Genomic DNA, 24,384 nt, shown 5'->3' with positions numbered 1-24,384 from the left:
GTCGTCGTCGTCGTCCCTTCTACACCCTCTGCAGGGCAAAGGCCTCTCCCATGTCTCTCCAATTAACCGTATCCGTTGCCAGCTGCATCCACCCTTTGCCTGCAAACTTAACTTCTTAATCTCATCCGCCCTCCTAACCTTCTGCCGCCCCCTGCTACGCTTAATTTCTCTTGGAATATAATAGCAGAAAAATAGGAGCACTCGCCAAAAAAGAAAAAAGGAAAAACAAAAACGTTTGGGGCCCGTACGGGTCCCTTGTTCACAGTGGCAGCGGATGGGCGAAGGTGGTTACTTATGTACGGTGCAGGTGACGTAATGAGCATGCGTAGATCTCAGGAAGATTACCCCTAGTTCGGTTTAATACATGTGGTGTCGTTTGGATGTCAAGTGATTCTAGAAGTAAACGGGACGATTAATACTTCTCCGTCGCGATGACTAAGGCGTTGTTCCAATCGATGGCATGGGATGCAACTTGATAGTGTTCAGCCAAGGCATTTTCTTTCGTGCGGCCTTTGGCAACGTCATTTTGATGTTTTAAGCGCCTGATAAAATTGCCTGATTCGCCGATGTATGCACCTTTGCAGTCCTTGCAGGGGATCTTGAACACCACTCCGGGGAATCTGTTTCTTTCAACCCGGTCTTTATCTCTGACAAGTTATTGCTTCAGCTTTCTTGGTGGCACGTGGGCGATATGGACATTGTAGTCCTTGAAGACCCTGGCTAAGGCCTCGCTCACTGCTGGAGCGTAGGGGATGCTTGCTCGCTTGCTTTTCTTGGTGGCCGTTGTTTCCGCGCTTCGACGTGAACAGCGGCGTTCTGCAGTGATAATCACTTGTTGGTTGTTTATTCCCAGTACGATTACACCTCAAGACAAGGCCAAATTAAATCGCACAGCAACTTTAAAAGAACATGGTACTAAAGAACGTTCGAAGTATGCATGCTGAAAGCGGAAAGTAATGAAGTCTTGCTTAATTTCCTTGAACGGGCGGAAGTGAAAAAAAAATGGACAGCCCCAATTTTATTGCTGGAGACCACCGGGAAGACGTTTCCCTCATCCACCCAAACTTCGAGCAGTTCCCTTCAGAGCGCCTTCGCGGTGTTCCTGTGTGCTGGTTTCGTCCGGGCAGTATGCTCAGCTGCTGGCCTCCCGAGTCGTCGAAGCTCAGTTCCCTTGTACGATGGCGAGCAAGGCCTTCCTGTAATGTCCCGAAGTGTCCGACTGCGAGAGAGAGAGAGAGAGAAACGTCATTTTGCGCCGGAGAGAAAAGGCACGTGTAGGGAGCTGCCAGCATTAACTACTCTGTCCCGACAACACTGCACGCACGCAGTTATAGATCGAGTAGATGAAGCGCCAAAAAAACACAGCACACAGGAAAGGAAGACACGAGACAGGCGCTACTTGCAGCTCATCCGTGCTCACAATCGTAGCGTCGCCAGCAGGTCACACATGGCGCCCATAAAAGGTAGTGTCAATCGAGTTACTTACGAACAGTACTGCAGCCACGTGGGCTATTCACAGGCTATACTTACTGCTGTCGTAGCTTTATTATTCCGTCACAACTAATCATGCATTTAAACGAGAAAAATGGCGCTATTCAGACGATCCCGGGATAGATGGGATGGGACAGGGAAAGGCTTGCAAATTTAACGCCATTCCCTTCCTCTCTGTCTTGGGGTAAATAGCGCAATCAGGCTCGTTGAAAGCGAAATGCTCCAATTCGACCAGCAACGCATCCTGCTAATCGGAGGTGTTCATCAAAGATTCACTGCGAGTCAACGCCTCTTGACAGGTAGTTGCACGATACATCCGCACAGTACCCTCATGGCTATCCTCGCAAATCATGCGCGATAAACGCTTTTTTTCTTTCAATACTTTTTCGATAGCCCTCCGGTATGGCCTTTTCGGAAGCTCCCACTCTTGCCCTCGCTCCTCCATCGCGTGAGGTGTACAGTGACAGGCAATGTGATATTCGTATACGAACCGCCAGCTCTCTAAGGCGGCCGAAATACAACCGCGCATAATCTGAGCAATCTTAAGGGGGGAGGGGATTTCTAAAACCCCTTCAGCCGACCGACATATCTGACATGAAGTCAGGAGTATTGCGCGTCATACGAGGCCGCAAAGTTGTCTTTACGAGCAGAGTAATGGTAGAAACGCAAAATGGCACGTGGGCTATTCACAGGCTATACTTACTGCTGTCGTAGCTTTATTATTCCGTCACAACTAATCATGCATTTAAACGAGAAAAATGGCGCTATTCAGACGATCCCGGGATAGATGGGATGGGACAGGGAAAGGCTGGCAAATTTAACGCCATTCCCTTCCTCTCTGTCTTGGGGTAAATAGCGCAATCAGGCTCGTTGAAAGCGAAATGCTCCAATTCGACCAGCAACGCATCCTGCTAATCGGAGGTGTTCATCAAAGATTCACTGCGAGTCAACGCCTCTTGACAGGTAGTTGCACGATACATCCGCACAGTACCCTCATGGCTATCCTCGCAAATCATGCGCGATAAACGCTTTTTTTCTTTCAATACTTTTTCGATTGCCCTCCGGTATGGCCTTTTCGGAAGCTCCCACTCTTGCCCTCGCTCCTCCATCGCGTGAGGTGTACAGTGACAGGCAATGTGATATTCGTATACGAACCGCCAGCTCTCTAAGGCGGCCGAAATACAACCGCGCATAATCTGAGCAATCTTAAGGGGGGAGGGGATTTCTAAAACCCCTTCAGCCGACCGACATATCTGACATGAAGTCAGGAGTATTGCGCGTCATACGAGGCCGCAAAGTTGTCTTTACGAGCAGAGTAATGGTAGAAACGCAAAATGGCACGTGGGCTATTCACAGGCTATACTTACTGCTGTCGTAGCTTTATTATTCCGTCACAACTAATCATGCATTTAAACGAGAAAAATGGCGCTATTCAGACGATCCCGGGATAGATGGGATGGGACAGGGAAAGGCTGGCAAATTTAACGCCATTCCGTTCCTCTCTGTCTTGGGGTAAATAGCGCAATCAGGCTCGTTGAAAGCGAAATGCTCCAATTCGACCAGCAACGCATCCTGCTAATCGGAGGTGTTCATCAAAGATTTACTGCGAGTCAACGCCTCTTGACAGGTAGTTGCACGATACATCCGCACAGTACCCTCATGGCTATCCTCGCAAAGCATGCGCGATAAACGCTTTTTTTCTTTCAATACTTTTTCGATAGCCCTCCGGTATGGCCTTTTCGGAAGCTCCCACTCTTGCCCTCGCTCCTCCATCGCGTGAGGTGTACAGTGACAGGCAATGTGATATTCGTATATGAACCGCCAGCTCTCTAAGGCGGCCGAAATACAACCGCGCATAATCTGAGCAATCTTAAGGGGGGAGGGGATTTCTAAAACCCCTTCAGCCGACCGACATATCTGACATGAAGTCAGGAGTATTGCGCGTCATACGAGGCCGCAAAGTTGTCTTTACGAGCAGAGTAATGGTAGAAACGCAAAATGGCACCTTCTAAGTCGAGATCTCTCCCTTGTTTCAGCGACTGAGTAAAAGTTGAGCTCAAATTAGTTTCATCGTCATCGAGAAAATTACGTACACATCAGGTAAAAGGCCTCTCCCACTTATCTCTGTCCCCTATTCAACTCTGTCCTCCGCCAGTTTCGACCGCCTCATCCCAGCCTACTCCATAATCCCACCTGCCTGCCTCTGTTACCCTCTGCTAAGTTCATCTTCCTTTGGAACCCCCTCCATTACCTTAAAGGACCACTTCCGCACTACATGCCCAGCCTCCGGCAGACATAGGCGGAGGGAGACGCTTTCTGGGGCTGGTGAACTTTTATCGACACTTATTTTTGAATCCCAGATTGCGGAGCTCTGCAAGCCCCCTTAACGGCATTGTTGATGAAAGGTGTGAAGTGGCATTGGGGACCCGAGCAAGAGGCGGCACTACGCCATCTCACTTGCGCGCTCGCGGAAACCACAAAGCTGAGGCTGTTTGACCTGAACAGGAAATTTGTGGTCCACACGGACGCTTGTGACCTGGGCTTAGGAGCAGTCCTGCTTCAAGATCACGAAGGTAGCCTGAGACCGGTGGCGTTCGCTAGCCGATCATTAACTACCGAGAGAGAAACTATTCCGTGACCGAAAAGGAATGTCTCGCGATTATCTCCGCTCTGCGGAAGTTCGACTATTACGTCGACGGAGTCGCCTTCGTGATTGAAACTGGTCACATGGCACTCACGTGGCTGAGGTGCCTAGGTGCGCCGAGCGGACGCATAGCGTGATGGCGCTACTCCTCGTTAAGACTTTACCGTGCGCTACAGGAGGGGTAAAAACAACGTGGTGGCAGACGCACTTTCGCTTGCGCCGGTTGATGACGTGGTAAGTAACACTGCCCACACCGCTTGGAATTCGTCAGTTCAGTGGTGAGCGTTTTCAGCAGAAAGGAGCTATTGGAGGCACAGCGGGAGGATCCATTTTGTCGAGAAGTGTTCGACGGGCTCAGGGAGCCAGGCGGCGTACATGGAGGCCACTGGTATTGTTATCAGTGCGGGGCGCTCGAACACAGCTGGTAATGCTGTGAGCGCGATGGATTCCTATCTACTCGACTCCGATGGCATCCTGCTGAGATATATCCCCTCCGAGAAGGACACGCACGAGTCCTTCAAGGTGGTGATACCACGCACGATGAGAGGACAACTTTCACGCTACTTCTATGACACGTGCATCGCTGGGCATGCGAGTGGCCCTAAGACTTACCTCAAGTTGTGCCGCCTCGCTACCTGGCCTGGCATGAAGCGGGATGCGATTCGCTACGCCCGCTCGTGGGACGTGTGCCATACGGTCAAGCCGCGTGGTGGACGCACACCCGGGCTTATGCAGCCGATCAATAGCCAGGGTCCTTGGCAAATTGCGGCTTGGGACATCGTGGGACCTTACCCCAGGACTCCGAGTGGAAACCACTTCCTGATCGTTGTCGCAGAACATTTCAGCAAATGGGTGGAACTGTTCCCACTTCGAAAGCTGACGGCACGACTAACCATGGGGAAGCTGATCGAGGTGTTCACACGATTCGGATACCCCGGGCAGTTGATAACAGACAATGCATCGTACTTCACTGCCAAGCTCTTCGTGGACTCCTGTGCGGCCCTTGGCATTAAGCACTGGAGAACAACCACGTACCATGCCCAGGCGAATCCCACGGAACGCGTGACCCGCAATATCAAGTACGTGCTTGTTGCATTTGCGTAGACGCTCAGCGACTGGGACACCCGTCTACCCCCGAGATTGGGTTTGCTCTCAGGTCGACCGTGAACCGCTCGACTAGGTACACACCTGCCGCTCTCAGCCTTGCCAGGCAGCTGACGAACCCGGTAGAACTACCTCTCCAGGTTCGCAGCAACACCCCGATTGCTTCGTCGGCGCGCCGAACAAGCGACCGGGCTGCGCGCGAGGATGATGGAGGCTTCACACAAAGCCCGCCGGATTCTGAGCACTGCTTGGGCCCAGCAGAAGGCGCAGTATGATCGCTACAGGCCGGGTGACCGGGTGTTGAGGCGCAATCACGTCCTGAGCGAAGCCAGTAAGAAATTCTCTACTTCTCTGGCGCCGAAATGAACGGGTCCATATGTAGTTCGGCAGAAACTCTCCTCTCTCGTATACAGGCTGGCGGACTTGACGCGAAGACCGACCGGCGGACCGGTGCATGTCTGTGTTCTCAAACCATACTTTGACAGAGGGAACGATTGGCCGGTGGAAAACACCCTCCCCCGCCAGCAGGCAGCCGCACTGAGAGGCAAGGCTCGACAACAGAGCCCAGCGCCTCGTTACAACTTGCGACCATGGCAGAACTAACTGTGGCCAACGTGCACGGAGTAATTTCTCCTGCTTAATATGGACGGAAGACTCCTTCCATATTTTGCACTGTAGCTTCCAGAGCGAGCACACGCTTTCTCTTCGGAAAACTCCGAGCGGGGTTAGAACTTAAATTAAAAAAATGTAAAATGCGAAAATAACAAGAAAGAAAAGACAGCATTGCAGCCGCAGGCCACCCTTCGCATCGAGCCCGGAGGAGATCTTACGGACGCTGAGACGACCGTTGCTGCTTCGAACATCCGAAGGCAGGCCGTTTGGAGGGCGGCCACATTCCAGAACCAAGAGCCCGCTGTCACCACCGAGCAGCCAGGCCGAGAACAAACAGCTTCCGGTCGGCCGTGGGACGAGCGAGCGCAAATTCGGAGAAGCCGGCGCCAGTGTCTTCCACAGCGAATGCTGCAGCAAAGCCGCCTTGGAGTCCCCAGTTCCCCGCGGCAGAGGCTTCGCCCACGAAAGCAGCTTGGTACCCCGCTGGGCCCGCCTCGCAAGCCCTCGGCGGGAAAATGGGTCGACGCGCCTTTGCCGGCTCCGCGGAGAGGAATAGGAGGCGAGCCAAGAGCGAACGGTTCAACCAGCTTAGTAGAGGCCTGCTGTACGCTCTGCAATGGGGCAACACGGTGCGTAATTCCCCCAACTCTGCCTTCCTCCCGCGCGTCCCGGGAAGGCTGCCCTGGCTGACTAACCCCCTGAAGCGGGACATGCGGTCATCGACCCCCTTCATTTCTTGGCTCCACCGTCGTCCATGGCGTCCGTCTGCACTGGCTTCCTGTCCTGGCGTCCACGGAATTCGACGACGGCACCCCTGGCTGGGAGCTGAAAGTTTCCTTAATTGGTTTTAAAGTTAAACGGCGTTTCGCCGGCCCCACTTGGTACTCCCCTCTGTGAACGCAGTCGCTTCTCGGCCGTAGGGCAATTTTAAGGAGGGAGGGATGTGGGGATAAACGCGAATCCCCGGTATCATAGTAACAGCCGCGCGTAATTATCACGCGATGTTATGCGCGCGCCGTTCGGGAGGTTTTGCGAAGAAGGGCACTCACGCTGCCCCCCTCTTAGCACGGAAAGACCTCCTCTCCCCATCCCGGGAGAAGGCGCGGTCGCGCGGTTCTCCTGGGGCACGCTGGTCGTCTGGCGGGAGCGGTGCACACGCACGGACGCTGATCTGCCACGGATTCCGTTGCCGTTATCGCCCGGCCATCGTGTGTGAACTGACCGCCGCGGGCCGTGAGCGAGGAGCCACGCGAGGTGAGCAGAACCTCCCCCCCCCCCCCCACCATTATATGTGCGTTCCATCCTTTTTGTGCATTTCACCCCCGTACGCGAGCGGAACACTCCATCGTTGCGTCGGTTGCTTTGTTGCTTGCTGCTAATTGTATTGCTCGGGACCAATAAACGCTCATCCGAGTAGAATACTCGTGTTTGTCCCCTCTGGTCCGAACCCGCCGTGGTTGTGACTTACCGCACCGCGGATTGGGGGTCACAGCTCTGACTGCTAGGGCTGGCACACTGGTGCTAGAGAGCAACTACTGCTTTTAGCGCTTTGAGCATTATTACAAGAAGAACCCCCATAACTTCTACGTCAACACCGCAACGACTAAGCATCCGCACAGCCTCAAATATTCCTTTCTTTCGAAATTTCAAGCCGACATCAAAAGGCTGAAAATGCATAAATCCACGTTACTTACTGGCCCTTCCTGTTACTTATCTCTACTGTCCTCAAAATCGCCCCGTCCGCAACAGTCTGCGTCGCGTACCTGAATGGCGCTGGCAAGAGACACCTTGTACTTGTCGAGGTACTCCTGTTTAATCAGCTCCAGGTCCTTCTCGCATCGCGATACCACGACTCGCTTGAGCACCCTGTCGTTGGTGCCGAAGCCCTGCGATAGATCAACAAGGGAGTCCAGCGTCGAATGCTCTCTATAACGCTACTTAACGGCATTGGTTCTGTACACCATCGAGAGCTCGTCTCAGAAGAAAATTGTCCGCATGATAGCCTCGTTTATCATATTTTTGATTCACTGGCACTTCTGTTGTCCGGTAAACGCACAGATAGCATGTGCAAAAAAACATGATGTGCTCTTATTAGGATATCTTTATTTTGGAACGGAAACGTACATTATGTTCTGAGTTGTGGCCGCGTTTAACGTAGCAAGACAGAGCCGTAATTGCACACTTCTGAGTCCGACTGTGAGTCGAGGACTCGAGCTCGTTCGCCCTTGGCCTGACTAAACGACTAATTTCCGACCGACGGAAACACCTCTTTGCTTCATCTGCGCTTGATGAACAAATCTAAATGCACGCCACTAGATTCATGCCATGAGTATAGTTTCAGGGGGAGGGGGAAATGGCAGCTCTAAGAGTGGGGGCAACGCAACTATGATTTCTTGCTGACAGCCGTTAGGTGCATGGCATTATGGCGAGGAAGGCTAAGCTTTGCTCGCCATGCTTTGGCCAAATCTGAAGTAATACTAGACTGACGCTTCGCCCGAGCGCTGATGATGCCAGAAAACGAATATTCATAATGCTAATTTGCATTTCAAATACTTAGCTTTATTTGTTGGTAAAGGAAGTTATAACAACTCACCTTCATGGCATGGTACAGTGTTTCCGCAAAATAAAAGGGAGGACTGTAGACACATTTAACTGTAAATAAAAAAGGGCCAGATTTAAACATGTCACCATGTATCAACTGCAAGTAAACATGCCGCACGCGTTTCTTAAACCTATGGGCAGCCGAGTACACTCGCAAATGGTATTCTTAATCAGCGCCCATGAAGATCTGAATCAAGCCCGCCGAAAACAAGCTCAGCTGCGTTTTCGTTCTAACCGGATAAATAAATTTATTTCGACTATCATGGACCACTGTGAATGTTCAAGACCATTGATTAGTTCTTTTCACTGACAGAAAGAAAACATATGCGCCAGCTTATAAATATGTAGGCGCGAAACAAATTTTTTGGCATGCCATAAACAACACCTTGGCTTTCAATCACCGCCGCCCAGTTCTCTCATCATCCTTGCATTTATCAAAAAGGCAGATACAAGTCGTTCCCGTAGCAACAGTTAACCACAAGACATAGAACTGGCGAACCAAAAAAAGCGTTAAAATCCATAGCGCAGCAACAAAACAGCGGACAAACCCAAGCGCTAAATTGAGCGTTAGCGCTTGTGTTTTTCCCCAGTTTTGTTGCTGCGCTATGGATCATAACGCATACCCACTAGCCCGAACCTTCAACTTGTCAAAAAGAGCGATAGCAGCTAGCTTGGCCTGACTAATCTAGTCGATCATGTTAGAGACTGCAAATCTTGCTTCCCTACATTCCATCACATTTATGCATTGTACAGTCACACAACACAGTTAACCAGGGAGATTATGGAGGCTTTTTACACGAAGAAAAAACTAGATTGTTCGTTAGCATCCCGTCCGTACGCCTGCATGGCAGTGAGGTTCGTTTCCTCGACTCCACGTAGCTACACGTCTGTTAGCTTTGCTATCTTGTTTGTTTGCCCTCTTTATATTCCTTGCTTCCTGTGAATAAACCTTCAGTTGTGAGTTATGGCTGGTGCTGTTGTTTTCTTTCCTTGTTGCCCTCGTCTTTTGCGATATTTTATATATGTATCACCAACTCGCCCGTCTTGCCATCGTGCTGACGGGTAAGCCCTTGGTTAGCGAGAAAATGAACCCACGCACGGCGGAGCGACTCCTGGCCTGTACGAATTCCTTTTGGAGTTCATTTTGAGAGACCGCAACCAGTATCAATAGAGGACCCCTCATGCCTACCAGTTAAGTGCCGCTATCATTTAATCGTTTGTTCACCGGAAAGATCGTAAGGCACGTAAATGCAGTAGAAGGACAGACGCCCAGAAACCTGTCCAAAGAGCGCGCGAGTGGCGTGCCCTACGCTGCATCAGCGACATCTGCCGTTGGCCTACCGGCTCAAGGCAGCTTGTTCGTAGCCTCCTCTGTTTGTCGTTGAGCGTGCATGGAGTGTTCAGCTATATCGTGTCACAAGAGAGAAGGCGCGGTTGCATTGCGCTCCGTTCGCTACTGGAGGTGCTGACTATAACGGCGGGCGAAAGCGCTAATGCTCACTGCATGCTGCGTCGCGCACAATACGCGCAACTGGCATGGCGCTCCACCCCTCCTGGACGTCGCTCAAAAAGGTGTCCCAGGCGGCGGCCGAGTCTCACAGCAAAAATCGGCAACTGTGGTGCGAAACAGTAACGTAGTACGCTCAGTGCACGCGCAGCGACAAGCTATCTCGAACCCAGGGACCAACGGCAGGTGTGGCTTGAGCGCTGTATAGAAAGGTGTGGACATCTGTATAGGACGGCAGACCACATATACACAAGTGCAAAACACGGATGTAAATGACCTGAGGCAGCTCGATACATATCCGAAGGCTCTGACAGTATGAGCGCGAGGTTCGCCGACTTTGAGGCAAGCAAGGCCGCCAGCTAGGGCCGTTTTCCGACAATGCGACCGGCACCTAGTTGCCAGTCGCGAATCGCCTCGCTCTATGGTGGCATCGCTCATGACGCAAACAAATGCGCAGGGTTCGGAAAGCGTTTGCGGAGCAAAACCCTGTAACCCCCTTCAGGAAGCGCAAGACCCCGGAGGCATCTTGTTCAAAACCAAACAGGGTGATGACCCAAAATATAAAATTTTGAAGATTAACACGCCATGCGTGGGCAGAAAAGCAAACTTCTAATTCCAGTGGTTGACACCGAAACACTGAAGTATGTGCAATTCCTCGCTCATACGGGTCACATGCGCGCCTGTAAGCTAGTTCTTATATAGGCTGGCTCAGAGCAATAAAACACAGTTGTTAGTCAGCGCTTGTGTTTGCGTCCTTCTCGTCTCGTATTTGTTACTGCTGCGCTGCAATTTTTCCAGTTTCCCAGTTAAGTACTGCCGGATATTGAGTTTTGGGGCGGCCTCTGCAGAACTCTTGCCACGAGATTGTTTTTTCAATTCTCTGCGCATTACTACGGCTCCCTCAGAGATTCAATTTTTATCAATTCAATTCAATTTTATTTACATATATACATGTAAAGATGACGGGAGTACAGACAAAAATCCAAATGAATTCGGCTTGGCGGGGTTTGCACCCCCTACAGAAATGGGTTACAGATGTGGGCTAAATAACATTTTGCAATGAAGCGTAGCGTAGCAACATGCACGAATGGACGGACTCTAAATTACTGCACATCGGAAGTGAAAGCAGGCTTTCATGGCCTCCAGCTTTTTCATTACGCCTTCCATGGAAAGTTTAATCCACCGAGGTTCAATGCGGGGTTCCTTTTGTCAACATGAAATTATGAGGCGCCGAACGTGCAGGCGAGCAGTACACACCGATGGCCAGGAAACCGTTTTTGAGGTCGCCGCTCATCTCGCTCTTGATGGCCTCCATCACAGTGTGGTTGGCGACTGCGTTGTATTCACGGAAAACCAGCCGCAGCTGCTCGTAGCTCTGAGTGGCGATGATGCGGTTGAAGGCCGACACGTCCGTTCCCCAGCGCTGCACTCCTGCTTTGTGCAGCTCCTGCAGGCAGTCGCGGGAAGAAAGCGAAGCTGCACAGTCTCGGGCGCACAAACAGGGTCAACTCCTTCCCCAGGTTTGAGCTAGGCGGAATCCTATGGCGCCCGAAGTGCTGCTTTGTGCACATATTCTGGCCGCTCATCTCACCCAAATATATTCCATAGCTCCGAGTTCATTCTCGTATGTGATTACTATTTAGGCTTATCTGTTGTTTCATTGCCTTGAGTGCAGAAAGAATGCGCGGGCAAAGGAATGAATTTTGACAGCCAAACTATAGCAGTGAAGGGCGAAGGGAGGCTTTTCAGAAAATACAGCGCCAAAATCATATTTATACGCATTTGCGGGGTGCGTCATAAATGTCCCAACACCGTTTTACCATTTTTAGCGAATCGAGATTGAAGGGTTCTTTGCTAGCACTTGCTTACTGGCCCCTGCAACATAACACAATGTTTTTCATTCAGGTTATTCGTATTTTACATTAATCACAGCTTCCAGGCGTTGTGAGTATGACTGCACAGCAGCTTGCATGCCCTGCATGGGAAGTAATATTATATGCTTGCTCCACGAACTTCGAGGACTTCCACAATCGTGTGCTCCTCTATACGCCAACTCCCGCTTAGACAAATCCTCTTCTCGTCACCATGACTAGCGTACACTTTTCGTTTCACACACTTTTGTCTGTATTCTAGAACTATTTATATTCTCTTGCTTGTAGGCAAACACATTCCGAAGTTCCATCACACTACACTTGGAGTTGGCGTCACGGCTGCATGGCGACTTTTTTCACGTTCCTCGTTCCCTAGCGATCGTTCACGTTCCTTTTTTTGTGGGAGGGGGGATTTTCCCTAGTAGAATGCACAGTGGCATTTGCGGGATCCGTCGAGCACGTCATGCGTGAATGTTTTGTGACCATTGCTTGGTGACGCCATGAACATCAATTTTGCACATCTACATCTCAATGAAAATAGTCGCCATTGACCGCCTCGTCGGAGTGCGACAAGGTGATAACAGCCTTAACCCCCCTCACCTTCCTCCTGCCGCACGCCTTTCGCATCACAGCCGTCGTTCCTTTGACCCCTCCTCCCCTCCAGACGCTAGACACTGCCCTCAGTAACACCTTATGAAAGAGCCGAGTCGGCTTTGAAACATGGGGTTAAAATTAAAATTTTTTGTTGGAGATGTGCAGTTTATTATGTCTTCAAACCCAACCAGACAGGCAAAAATCTGCCAAAATGTTTAGTTTTCAATCAATTTTATACCTTGGAGATTTCAAATGGTGCTCGTTTAGATTTGTTTACCAATGTAACAAGCCCCGTGCGTGTGGAAGCGCATTTTACTGTGAAAGACGAGTAAATCGCCTTAATATTTCGCAAACGTACTCTAAAACGACTGAAGACAACTCAAGGAAAGCTAACAGAAAAATCTGAAGTACTGCAGGCGTATGGAGGACGCAAAGTTCGTCACAGTACCTACAGCACATAAAAGCATCAAATAATAACATGCGCGAAGCTCTAAAACGCAATTCAAACATGAGAGCTTTTAGGATGATCTGAGCGTGAAATAGAAGAAAGTTATACAGTTTTGTCCAATCTTTTATGTGTGGGAAAACAGAAAACAACGCTCTATGTTGGGCGTTTCACCTAAAGCGCGTTATACTGAAAGGAAATACAACCGCCGCAAAGACTTCGTTTCAAACTCTTCACAGCGTAAGTGCCAAACAAGCTTTCAGGAGCGCTACTTTGAGAAAATCGGGCTTAGGGAATGCGCATAGGATATACAAGACCTCGTTTTGCGGGTAACAACTGCCAGCGAAGAAAAGAAATGATCTAAGCACGAATGGTCATTTCCACGCCCTTCTTAACTCGAGTTATAGTTCAGCGATTTTGAGGTTCACGACAGGACCCGCGAATTCCCAACCGGAAGTGCCCAACTCGCCAGTGGGACTTCTTTTCACAGGAGAATTATGGAGCTCACAGCGGCGTCGTTGCGCGCCCGCACTGGATCCAGAGGTGTGTTCTCTTCACGCTGGGCCTGCAACACAAATGCGAGGGCGAAAACGCGGAAGCGCTCAGCGGTTTTCAAAAGCCGATGGTGGTGGCCGCCTAGTCGCTCCGAGGAAGTAGAATATTATTATTACTTCGACTTCCTCGGAGCGGCGATTCGGCCATCGCCATCGGCTTTTGAAAGCCGCTGAGCGCTTATTATTGCTGTTATTAATATTACCGCTATAGAAGCCTACAAGCCCTCGAAAGGCTTAGACCGACCTCCTGTCTCGGTGACAAAATAATAATAATAATAATTAGTAGTAGTTGTAGTAGTAGTAGTAGTAGTAGTGGTGGTAGTGGTTGTGGTAGTAGTAGTAGTAGTGGTGGTGGTGGTGGTGGCGGTGGCGGCGGCGGTGCCGGTGGTGGTGGTCGTGGTAGTAGTAGTGGTAGGAGTAATAGTAGTAGTTGTAGTAGTGGTAGCAGCTGCAGCAGTATTAAGAGTAGTAGTAGTAGTAGTAGTAGTGGTGGTGGTGATAGGGGTAGTGGTAGTAGTAGTGGTGGTGGTGATGGTGGTGGCGGTGGTTGTGGTGCTAGTGGTAGTAGTAGTAGTATGTAATATAATGTAGTATGTAGTATGTAAAGGCTTGAAATATACACCTTTCTACGTGTAAATATGCATTTGTAGTTTTTCTTTATGTCTAGAGCCATGTGAATGCGATAGCACGACAATTGTCTCTGTATGTAGAAATAGGCCTCACTATTGATACTACGTTGTTTATTTTGATTCATGATAACTTGTTTTATTACGTGTTATTTTCGTTTCTCATGATCGTTATGACTGCGCTTAGTTTTGAAATGTTGTCTTCTGTCGTCCGCTTAGCTCTCTCCCTTTGTGGAAGCAATTGTGTATTTTATATGGGGGGGGGGCGGGAACCAGTCAAGCTGTCCAGCTTTTTTTCCCCAACCTCCCCCATGATGTTGATGGCAATAAAGGCTATTATTATTATTATTATTATTATTATTATTATTATTATTATTATTAGTGGTGGTGGTGGTGGTAGTAGTAGTAGTAGTGGCAGCTGCAGTTGTAGTAGTAGTCATAGTAGTAGTTGTAGTAGTAGTCGTAGTAGTAGTAGTAGTACTAGTAGTAGTAGCAGCAGCAGCAGCTGCAGCAGTAGTAGTAGTAGTAGTAGTATTAGTGGTAGTGGTGGTAATAGTAGCAGTAGTAGCAGCAGCAGCAGTAGTAGCAGTAGTAGTGGTTGCAGTAGTGGTAGTAGTAGTGGTAGTAGTAGTAGCTGCAGTAGTAGTAGTAGTAGTAGTGGTTGTAGTAGTAGTATTAGTAGAAGAAGTAGTAGTGGCAGCAGTAGTAGTAGCAGCAGCAGTAGTAGTAGCAGTAGTAGTAGTGGTAGTAGCAGTATTAGTAGTAGGAGTTGTTGTGGTAGTAGTAGTAGTAGTAGCAGTAGAAGTAGTGGTAGTGGTAGTAGTAGTAGTAGGGGTAGTAGTAGTAGTAGTAATAGTAGTATTGGTAGTAGTAGTAGTGGTAGTAGCAGTAGTAGTACTAGCAGCAGCAGTAGTAGTAGTAGTGGAAGTAGTAGTAGTAGTAGTAGTGGTGGTAGTTGTGGTAGTAGTAGTAGTAGTAGTAGTAGTGGCAGTAGTAGTAGTAGTAGTAGTGGTAGTAGTAGTGGTTGGTGGTGGTAGTAGTAGTAGTAGTGGTAGTAGTAGTGGTTGGTGGTGGTAGTAGTAGTAGTAGTGGTAGTAGTAGTAGCAGTAGTAGTAGTGGTAGCAGAAGTAGTAGTAGTGGTAGCAGTAGCAGTAGTAGTAGTAGTAGTAATAGTAGTAGGAGTAGGAGTAGCTGCAGCCGCAGTAGTAGTAGTAGTAGTAATAGTAGTAGGAGTAGGAGTAGCTGCAGCCGCAGTAGTAGTAGTAGTAGTAGTAGTAGTAGTGGCAGTAGCAGTAGTAGTAGTATGTGAAAAGGTTACTTATAACACACCCATTTCGTCAGATGAAAATATCTTCCCTAAACTAGGGCTACCAAACTTCACATCCTTATTAAATAATAATCTTTATTTCCGCCATATGATATGACACGGGAGAGTGGCAGCAAGAGCTGCCTCCTAGGCCAGCTTAACAAGGCCGCCGGCCCCCCTATACACTTTACAGCAAGGCATGGCACATTACATACAAAACAGGAAGAACCTTCCGGACATAAGAAACTGCAGATTAATAACTACTTTAAAAGAAACGCAGGTTTATACACAAGAATGTATGATTCATTTCATTTGTTTGTATCAACAAACAAGCAAACGAAACAATCAAAAAAGGAGCAAGCAATAGGTTCCTGAGGCAGTTTAAATAACAGCAAGCAGGAGTGGAATGGTGATGAGTTAGGTAATGAATAAATTATATTCATTGCTTGTTTTAACAACATTCAATGAAATAAGTAAATCTAGAATGAGAAACCCGACAAGGAAAACATATAAATGGCAGAGAAACATTTACTGTGTAATAAAATACTTCCGAAGTCCTCTGAATTTCATCTTTTCAAACTGAATATGTGCGAAATGTAATCTGTTTAACAGTCTGGGTAACTTGTTTTGTAAAGTTTGTAGGCCAACGGCTGTTTAAAGGTTTTCACTTTCCAAAGTTCTGCGTGGCGTGTCTGGCGTGTAGCAGTATTTTCTTGTACCCTGGCTAGATTATGTAGACGTGAACCGTTATTTGCCTTTTCATCCCTAAAAGCCTTCCAGAGATCATAATCAAAATATTTAGTAGCAGGGAATATGTTGTATTTGTTGAACAAGCGATATGTATGTGAATTAAAAGGCACATTTTCTATTTCTCTCAACTATTGTTTGTGTAACTTGTGAAGCCTCTGCAAGTTTCCGTAGGTCGTTTTAGCCCAAACAAAAATGACAATAATTAAGCGGAGATCAAAAAAGGCATTATAGATTAGCTTAAGAATATTTGGTGGCAGTACATAACGATTGCGGAATACTAACCCTATTACCTGAGCCAGCTGTATTAGCATACTGTTTAGGTGAGCACCCCATGGCATACTTTCCTGGAAAATAACCCCTAACGTCTTAATAGTGGAAGTAATTTCTAGAGGAATAGTGTTTAAATAGATGTCTTTTCTGTAGCTATTCGTTTGTTCGTACTTCGAAAGAAATCAACTTTTGTTTTGCTTGCATTAATTTGTAGACTATTTTTACCCGTCCACTCATCCAATTCTGCAAACAATACTATTGCAGCACCGACAAGTTCACCGCCAGTGCTACCTGTTGGTAGTATGCTGGTATCATCCGCGTACATGATAAATTTAGCGGTTGTATCAATGTTCACAATGTCATTTACGTAGATGTTGAATAAAAAAAGGTCCTAATATAGTTCCCTGCGGGACACTCGACCAGATGCGTATTGAGTTAAGAGAGGTCGTCGTTTATGACGGCGATTTGTTTCCGGTTTTCCAAGTGGGAGCTTATAATAGAATCCGATTGTCCACGAAAGCCGTAGCGCTGAAGTTTATTAAGATGTGAGGATTGATAGAGTCAAACGCTTTAGAGAGATCAATGAATATCCCTAACACAGATTTACCTCTTTCAATCTGATTTTAAGATGTGTTCTTTTTGTTCTAGTAAAGCGACCTGTGTGCCTAACCCTTTCATTGATACAGTTGTCCTTAAGCACTAATGATACAGTGAATTAAAACAGGAAACTACCTCGAGAAGACAACTAAGAAAAACATAAGATTTACATTGTTCCTCGGTCAAACACCAGGTATGTTGCGGCCAGGCGTTGCGCTAATGTTCCGGTTACTCTCTACGAACTGCCGCATGAAATCTTTACGGCCACTTCTAGAGGGAAGCTGAGAAAAATATTGAAGAACGAATGGTAACGTTCGTTAATGTTGAGTCAAATCTGTTTCGCCTTGTTAGAATATGCGCTGTTATGCTCTTTTCAGATTTCGTTTGAATGGAATTACTAATTTTTAGTGTTCTCTTTTTCATTTTTGTTATTTTGTTTTCTTTCCCTACAAACGCATGATTTATATTTTCTGTCACTATATTTTTAGGCACGGTCCTACAAGCCATCTAAAGGCTTAGACAAGCCTGACTCGCGTGTATTACTATTGACGGTGACAAAATAGTTATTATTATTCTTATTCTTCTTCTTCTTCTTCTTCTTCTTCTTCTTCTTATTATTATTATTATTATTATTATTAGTAGTAGTAGTTGTAGTAGTAGTAGTATTGCACAGTAACGACCAAACATGCAAGTTAGTTGTTTTTAAATATGTATTCTATTCTTACATTGCACATCGAGACCAGAAGGCGCCGAAAAGCACCAGATGTGTCCCCAATGACGTCCTTCTCCAAGTCTTTCTTGAATACTGGAAATAAAATAAATCTCACGAAACGTGATGTTGTGTGTGAGCGTTTTGTCATCTTTGAATAGAAAAAAAAAACCCGCAGCAGCCTGTATTATGAGATGCTGAGCAGCATCGCGTGCTATTAAAAGCAAATTTAACTCGATGTTGCAACAAAGCATTCAGTGATGTCTACATTTTTACCGAGTAGGCAACCTTTTTCGCACTTTGCTGAGGAATACCACGTGATAAATGTAAAAAAAAAAAGATGTGAATATGCTGCCTCTTGCCTTCAGCGTCCCAAGCGCGCGCAGTTCACTCGGAAATTGCCCTTGCGCTGCAGCCATTCGAGAATGCAATTTGCCAAACACATCCAAATATTTCCACAAACACAATTCACAACGAGTGCAAGAACAAAAAAAAAAACTGCGAGCTAAGCGTCACTCACGCCACCGTCCCATGGACGTGGTGCGTCGGACCAAAGTTCTGATTCAATCCTGCCAGCTACGAAATTCCGTCTGAAAATCCGGCCATTGCCAATGACAAGCCTTAGGAGGTTGACAAATGGTGGCGACATATACGGGCTGAGCAAACTCAGTTGGGGAAGGCTTGTAATTTTTTTTCTGTTCATTCTATGCGTACTTTCCTGTGAATACTACAGGACGCGTGCCAGCCTGTTAACCTTCGAGTTTGGGCGTTCATGAGGTCTGTGAGGAGTTTCGTGTCTGGTAGGATCAAAGTGCCCCGACAGTAAATCCGTACTTGAGAGCGAAAGGAGAAACCAAGGCACACGCAAAGCACCCGCAAAGTCGACGGCTGCGTCTAGTGCTCAGTGGCTCACTTCTCTGGTAATGGTCCTTGATGAGCCTGATGTCCTGGTTGCTCTGCGTGCAGAGGATCTCAACGAGGCACTCTTCGTCCGTGCCCAGACCGGCGATGGCCTTCCGAAGCTCGCGAGCAAGGTACTCATGCAACGGATACAGCAGTCCCACAATGATGTCCTCGAGGTCACCGCGGAAGGAGGACTTCGCGTCCTCCACCAAGTCCTGCGATGGTCATACAAAGGCCATCCCCGATATCTTTCTTTTCTTTTTTTTCTCTCTACATTAAGCTCCTTCCAGCTCCGGTTTATCAAGCAAGCAGAAATCTGAATGGAAAACTTACACGTCCAAACGATTGCTTGTATGTTGTGACTATCTCCTGTCGCTGGGGTTCCGACCGTGCACACAAGATATCAATGATCGCCGCGTGGTCTGTAGCTGAAATTAACACAAGACAATTCAGTGAATCAATTGATCTAACACTCGTTTACGTTGCTAACCAGCCAACAACAACAACTGCTGCACGTTGGTCTCGTGCGTCACGTTGCTAACTACTCAGCATAGGTGTCCTGCTAGAACACCCCAGGTGATAAAGTTGTGCGACATTAACAGTTGTGAGTACGTCATTCAAAACTGAAGGCGGCAAAAGTAGTAAGGAAAGAAACGCATTCTGTCGGCAGTTAGCACAGAAATTAACCATAGAAATGGGACCAAAATTGTTAACGTTCACATTCGGAGAGTCTAAAACCCCAGTTCTACGCTTTTTATGAAGTAGTCAACTTCATTTTAGCCCGCTTGTCTGAGTAAAAAAAAACTAGTTGACGTGAGAAAGGCAAGAAAAAAATAAGAGCGGCACCACCTTTTGATTACCATTGCCACTGGCCGATGGTGAAAGCAACTTCACTAAACAAAACACGTTACGGAGCTTGTACACAAACAACTTGTTAATAAATTTAACACAATCGTTTTATACAAGAAAAGCAGTGACAGATGTGAAGTACAACTACATAACATCTTACAGGCATAGCAGATTGCATAAACACAACACACTAATTAATAAAATCAAGGAGATTAACGAGAGACATTTACTTATTTATTTTTACATACTGCAGAACCTATGGGGCTATTTTAGGAGTGGAGTTAACAGTTCACAAAACGGCAATGTGCCACACGCAAACAAAAAGTTTACATCAATCAAGTTTGAATAAAAAGCTCGAACAATGTGATAGGCTGTTACTAATGAATTGAAGCAATGCACAATGAACACGACACAAAGAAATCATGATGTGGCAGCGACAGCTGTTAAAAGTAAGTTTAATGGAAGAGACCGCGTTATGCCAGGAATTAAGCAACAGTGTTCTATAATACGAGGAAAAAAGCTGTGTATGATATATTAGTACGGGCGAAGTATGGCTTAACATTAAGGTTGTGATGACTCCTTGTTGATCGGAGAATATCAGGCGTAAGATAGACATTTGGTGTAGCATGATAAAGTGAATTGACAATGCAGTGCAAGAACTACAGTGAATCCACCTGACGGCGCACGGACAAAGGGGTTAGGTTTAAAGCGGACACGGCAAAAGAAGGTGAAAAATAGCGATCATATCGATGATATATGAACGTGATAGGTTTCGTTTCGATACTCTCGATTTCATCAATTTCAAATTGTTTGTGAGGATTGCAGACAGGAGACGCGTACAATTACGGGACGAATTAAGGATTTGTACATTAATTGTTTCTTTTGGTACATTATAGCCAACGTTCTCGTCAAATACTCAAGCGTTTTTAGTGTTTTAGTACCAATGAAATTAATATTTTTCGTCCAGGACTTGTTAGTGGTGAATATAACACTGAGATACTCCTATTCGAAAGTCCTACGCAATGGAAAATTCTTAAAGTCGTAATTAAACAGCGAAAGCGAAGTACAGCTAGTGAAAGGTGTCATTATTGTTTATTGAAATTTATTTTCTTTTCCCATGTATTACACCGGGAGCAAAAACTAGTAAATGAGGCGTTTATTTGCAGGTGATCATCTGGTGTGTTAATTACTTCACATAACAAAGAGTCATTCGCATGAAGGCGTATTTGTGATGTGACATAACGAGGCAAGTCCATGATGTATATTGGAAATAATAAAGGGCCAATCACTGACCCTTTTTGAATGGCAGTTAATACTTCTACAGGACAGGAGTTAGTCGAATTATAGGAAACAATCTGTGAGCGGTGTGAAAGAAAACTAGCAATCCAATTAAAATAGCAAGAATTTTTCTCAGAATGGCGTTTGCTTTTCCACAGGAGATTAAAACGTAGTACAGTGTCAAAAGCTGCATAGTGCTTAGTCAGCTAGAAAGGCATGTGTCCTGAAGGCTAGGTAAGGTTTCTCTGAGAATCGTGAAACCACGGCCGGTTCATTTTAGTGAAAGTAAAAAAGGGCCAGAACATTTCAACTTCGTGACTTCTAGCCCGAAAGATCGAATTTCATAGTCATGAGGATTTACTCATTTCATTGTCTTTTGTAACGAGGGCTACCCCACAATTTCATGAAGTACTATTTTAATATGAAACGAAAGACTCTGGTTCGATCCCGGCCGCGGTGGTCAAACTTCGATGGAGGCGAAATTCTAGAGGCCCGTGTACTGTGCGATGTCAGTGCACAACCCCAGGTGGTCGAAATTTCAGCAGCCCTTCGCTACGGCGTACCTCTCAGCCTGGGTCGCTCTGGGACGTTAAACTCCCTAAACCAAACTAAACTATTTTAATACATATTTAGAGCCTAATTCACGAAATATAAATGAGGACAAATACTTTAAGGCTCTTTGAATACGCGGCTTTATTGACTGACTCTGAAGTGTCGAAGACGGACTGAGGGTCGTGAGGCACGCCATAGTAAAAAGGAACCGGGAGATAATTTCCAACTACTGATGTTCTTGAGCGTGCACTGAAATAAAATTTTGCACAATATTTCGGTTGCAACCAACTGGTCTAATCTAAATGTAGATTTCTGCTTAACAACGGTCGTGGCAAGTGCGGCATCGTGGGTCACTCATTTGTAGAACTTGCACGTTGAGAACCGCTAAATGGTGCTCGCTCTTAAAATAAACGACATGGAATCCACATTTACACATATGATGAGCGTTTTTCTTTAGAATAAGCATATCATCTTGCAAGGCCTCCGAAATATGGCAAAAGCACCGCGAGAGAAAGCAGGGCCGATAATCACCGACCTGACGGCGAGTGCTTGGTGCCGTAAGTATAACGCACGAGTTCTTACTAAAGCTTAAGCGATATTTGCACCTAAATTCGGTAACAAAAAACTAATGCTCACGAATCACCAGCGTATGTGCAAAAGCTGTAATTTGCCTATTCTACCACGTCTCCCAGCATTCTTTAGCCAAAGATTAAAAATATACAGAGGGAAGATAATTGGTTTGAACTTAAACAGTGTTGTTGGCCATTGTCTTTCGTTACTAAGGGTATGTGTTTACTCTGTTTAATTCAATAACTAAAAATTTTGGAAAAAAATATCTTTCTTCCTGTTGGGTTTCTGGCGCAGATTATGGTGCCAAAGTTTACAGCGTGCCAAAAAAAGTCTAAACATTAGTTTTTTTTTATGTGAGCTGTAGATGAGATTTCAAAATTTGCGCTAGAGATCAAAAAAAACCCACGTGACCATGGGTTTGCGCGCTGCGAGAGCAGCGCTCTCAAACGCGGAATTGGTGAAATTAACCGCGTTCGATTATGCCTTGAATGTGACGGGATAAAAAATTCTCCGCCAACACTGCCTCAGTGTTCGACTTAAGAGCGTTAACTAAGGCAGCTTCAAGTGTTTAGATATGTGTGCTCAGCAAACGTAGAGAAGACCAAGTTCAAACATGCGCGAATGTTTCCTTTCCGGAAACATCCCTTTTAAGACAAAAACAGCGTCATCTACTTCATGTATTTCGCACTACCATTGCGATTTACAGCCACATGGCACCATCCAGCGCTGTTTCGATCATCCGGGTTTGAGAGCCCTACTGTCGCGGCGCGCAAGCACATGGTCACCTTAGATTTTTTTTTATATTTCGCGCGGTTTCCTTTAACGAATAAAAAACTAATGTACAGCACAGATCGAAAATTAAAAATGTTTAATTACACGTTTTTTGCACACTCTACACTCTGGCACCGGAATTTTCGCCATAAACGCAATAGCTAAAAAGTCTTTTTTTAATTATTAAATCATGCAACATTACAACATACAAAAATACTTGGAGTAACTAAATACAACGGTCGAAGTGAGCTTGGCGCATGATTGCCTTACCTTCGGATGCGCCATTAAACCCAACACAACGCAACACAACAATGGTCATACGACAAATTTGAAGTGCACTACACCTGTCTCGCCCTGGTTTAGTTTTAAATTTTGGCTTAGGATAGCTGGGAAATCTATATTAGAAAATCGGCGGAAGAAATTGAAGGCGTCTGGTAAACATTTTCAGTTCAACGCAGAAAAGCACACCTGACTGAGTATGAAATCACGCGCCGACAGGGGCAGCATAGAATGATAAACTGCCGATTTTTCCTTCCTAGGTCTCTACGGTATATCGCTGCCCGTATTTTTTCAAATCGAGGAAATGAGCTGAAAACATTTATGCGAGACTCACGAAACGCCACTACATAGGACTTCGCGGTAAGCATTCACTTTAATGAGAAAACTATTTTTTGTTCAGATTAAAGAGATAATTCCCCTAACGCACAGTAAGCGGGTTGATATTAAACTTTATTAAAACTTTCACTTTTCTTTAGCCGGATAATAAGTGGGTTCTCACGATAATTGCGCGGACGTAATTTGAAGCATATTCTTTCCAAGGTCATCTTTTTTGCCGTCTAGCAGTTGCCTAGTGCGTCACGTGTGGCATCAAAGGCGGGGCTGGCCAACAGACAAAAAGGCGACAACTGAATGACGAACCATTTCTCACAAAATGCGATGGTTGATCTCTGTTGATGGCGTTATTAGAAAGCCCACTGCTCATAAACAGGCTTTCAGGATGACAAATAAACAATAAAAAATATATTTTCTCACCAAACAAGACATTTTACAAGGAGGACAAGTGGCTCCAAGGTTTGTCTGCCACTTCAGATCCCAAGCGAATCATTCGCTGAACTACATACGTTTTCCCTTCTTTCTCTTTCCTCTTTAAATGCTCTTTTTCTTCTCGTTATCAACAAAAAAAACGAAAATTGGAGGCGCTTCAGGTTCGCATCCAGGCAGCACAAATCCTTCTCTATCTATTTTATTTCGCAGCAGAATCCCTTTGCTGCCTCCATGAACAAGCTGTATTTGTAATTGCGATAAAGTAGTCACACCAGAAAAAATAAAAGCCGAATAAAAAGACAAGCGCAGGATATTGAAAAAAAACGTGTCATTGGTATCGATACGGTCATTCCAGCAATGGTTCGTTGTCACTGTCACGGTGGTGGCATCGAAACCTACGGGCTTTGGATTAAACGACACTACAGCCGGATACAGCTCGAGAACGCAGCGGCAAATACCCCTCAAAGGTGAGCCTCCAGCTAATGACCTCGTAGTGAATCCCTTTGATCTGCTCGGGGGATATCTTAGGGGTGGCAGATGAAAGGATATGAGCCACAGCTTAATCGATTGACCACGGCGTCATGAAAATTGCTGGACGCCGTGTGCCGGAGGGCCTTCATTGAGGGTTATCTGCCGCCTCGTTCTTGAGTTCAGTACGCTGACCTGCGGGAATCGTTCGACTCTTCTTTGGTAGGACTACATCTTCGTAAGCTACAGGCTACTTGCTTGTTCGAAC

At 46.4% G+C, this 24,384-nt stretch overlaps 1 protein-coding gene across 1 annotated transcript in view; it reads right to left on the bottom strand.

The window, feature by feature from the left end:
* Positions 1–8,328: 8,328 nt before the first annotated feature.
* Positions 8,329–24,384, bottom strand: part of LOC144118574 (annexin-B12-like) — a 29,473-nt gene continuing 13,417 nt past the window's right edge. The window contains exons 5-11 of the mRNA XM_077651481.1: positions 18,918–19,012; positions 18,595–18,799; positions 17,698–17,777; positions 13,378–13,434; positions 11,217–11,406; positions 8,445–8,503; positions 8,329–8,352 (exon numbers count right to left, since the gene is read on the bottom strand). Of these exons, the coding sequence (XP_077507607.1) occupies positions 8,329–8,352; positions 8,445–8,503; positions 11,217–11,406; positions 13,378–13,434; positions 17,698–17,777; positions 18,595–18,799; positions 18,918–19,012 (710 nt within the window). The remainder of the gene's footprint in view (positions 8,353–8,444; positions 8,504–11,216; positions 11,407–13,377; positions 13,435–17,697; positions 17,778–18,594; positions 18,800–18,917; positions 19,013–24,384) is intronic.

The sequence above is a fragment of the Amblyomma americanum genome, chromosome 1 (genome assembly GCF_052857255.1).
Source record: "Amblyomma americanum isolate KBUSLIRL-KWMA chromosome 1, ASM5285725v1, whole genome shotgun sequence".
In the NCBI taxonomy this organism is placed as follows: domain Eukaryota; kingdom Metazoa; phylum Arthropoda; class Arachnida; order Ixodida; family Ixodidae; genus Amblyomma; species Amblyomma americanum.
Note: the sequence above shows the minus strand (reverse complement) of the source record. Positions and strands in the feature narration are given on the sequence as shown.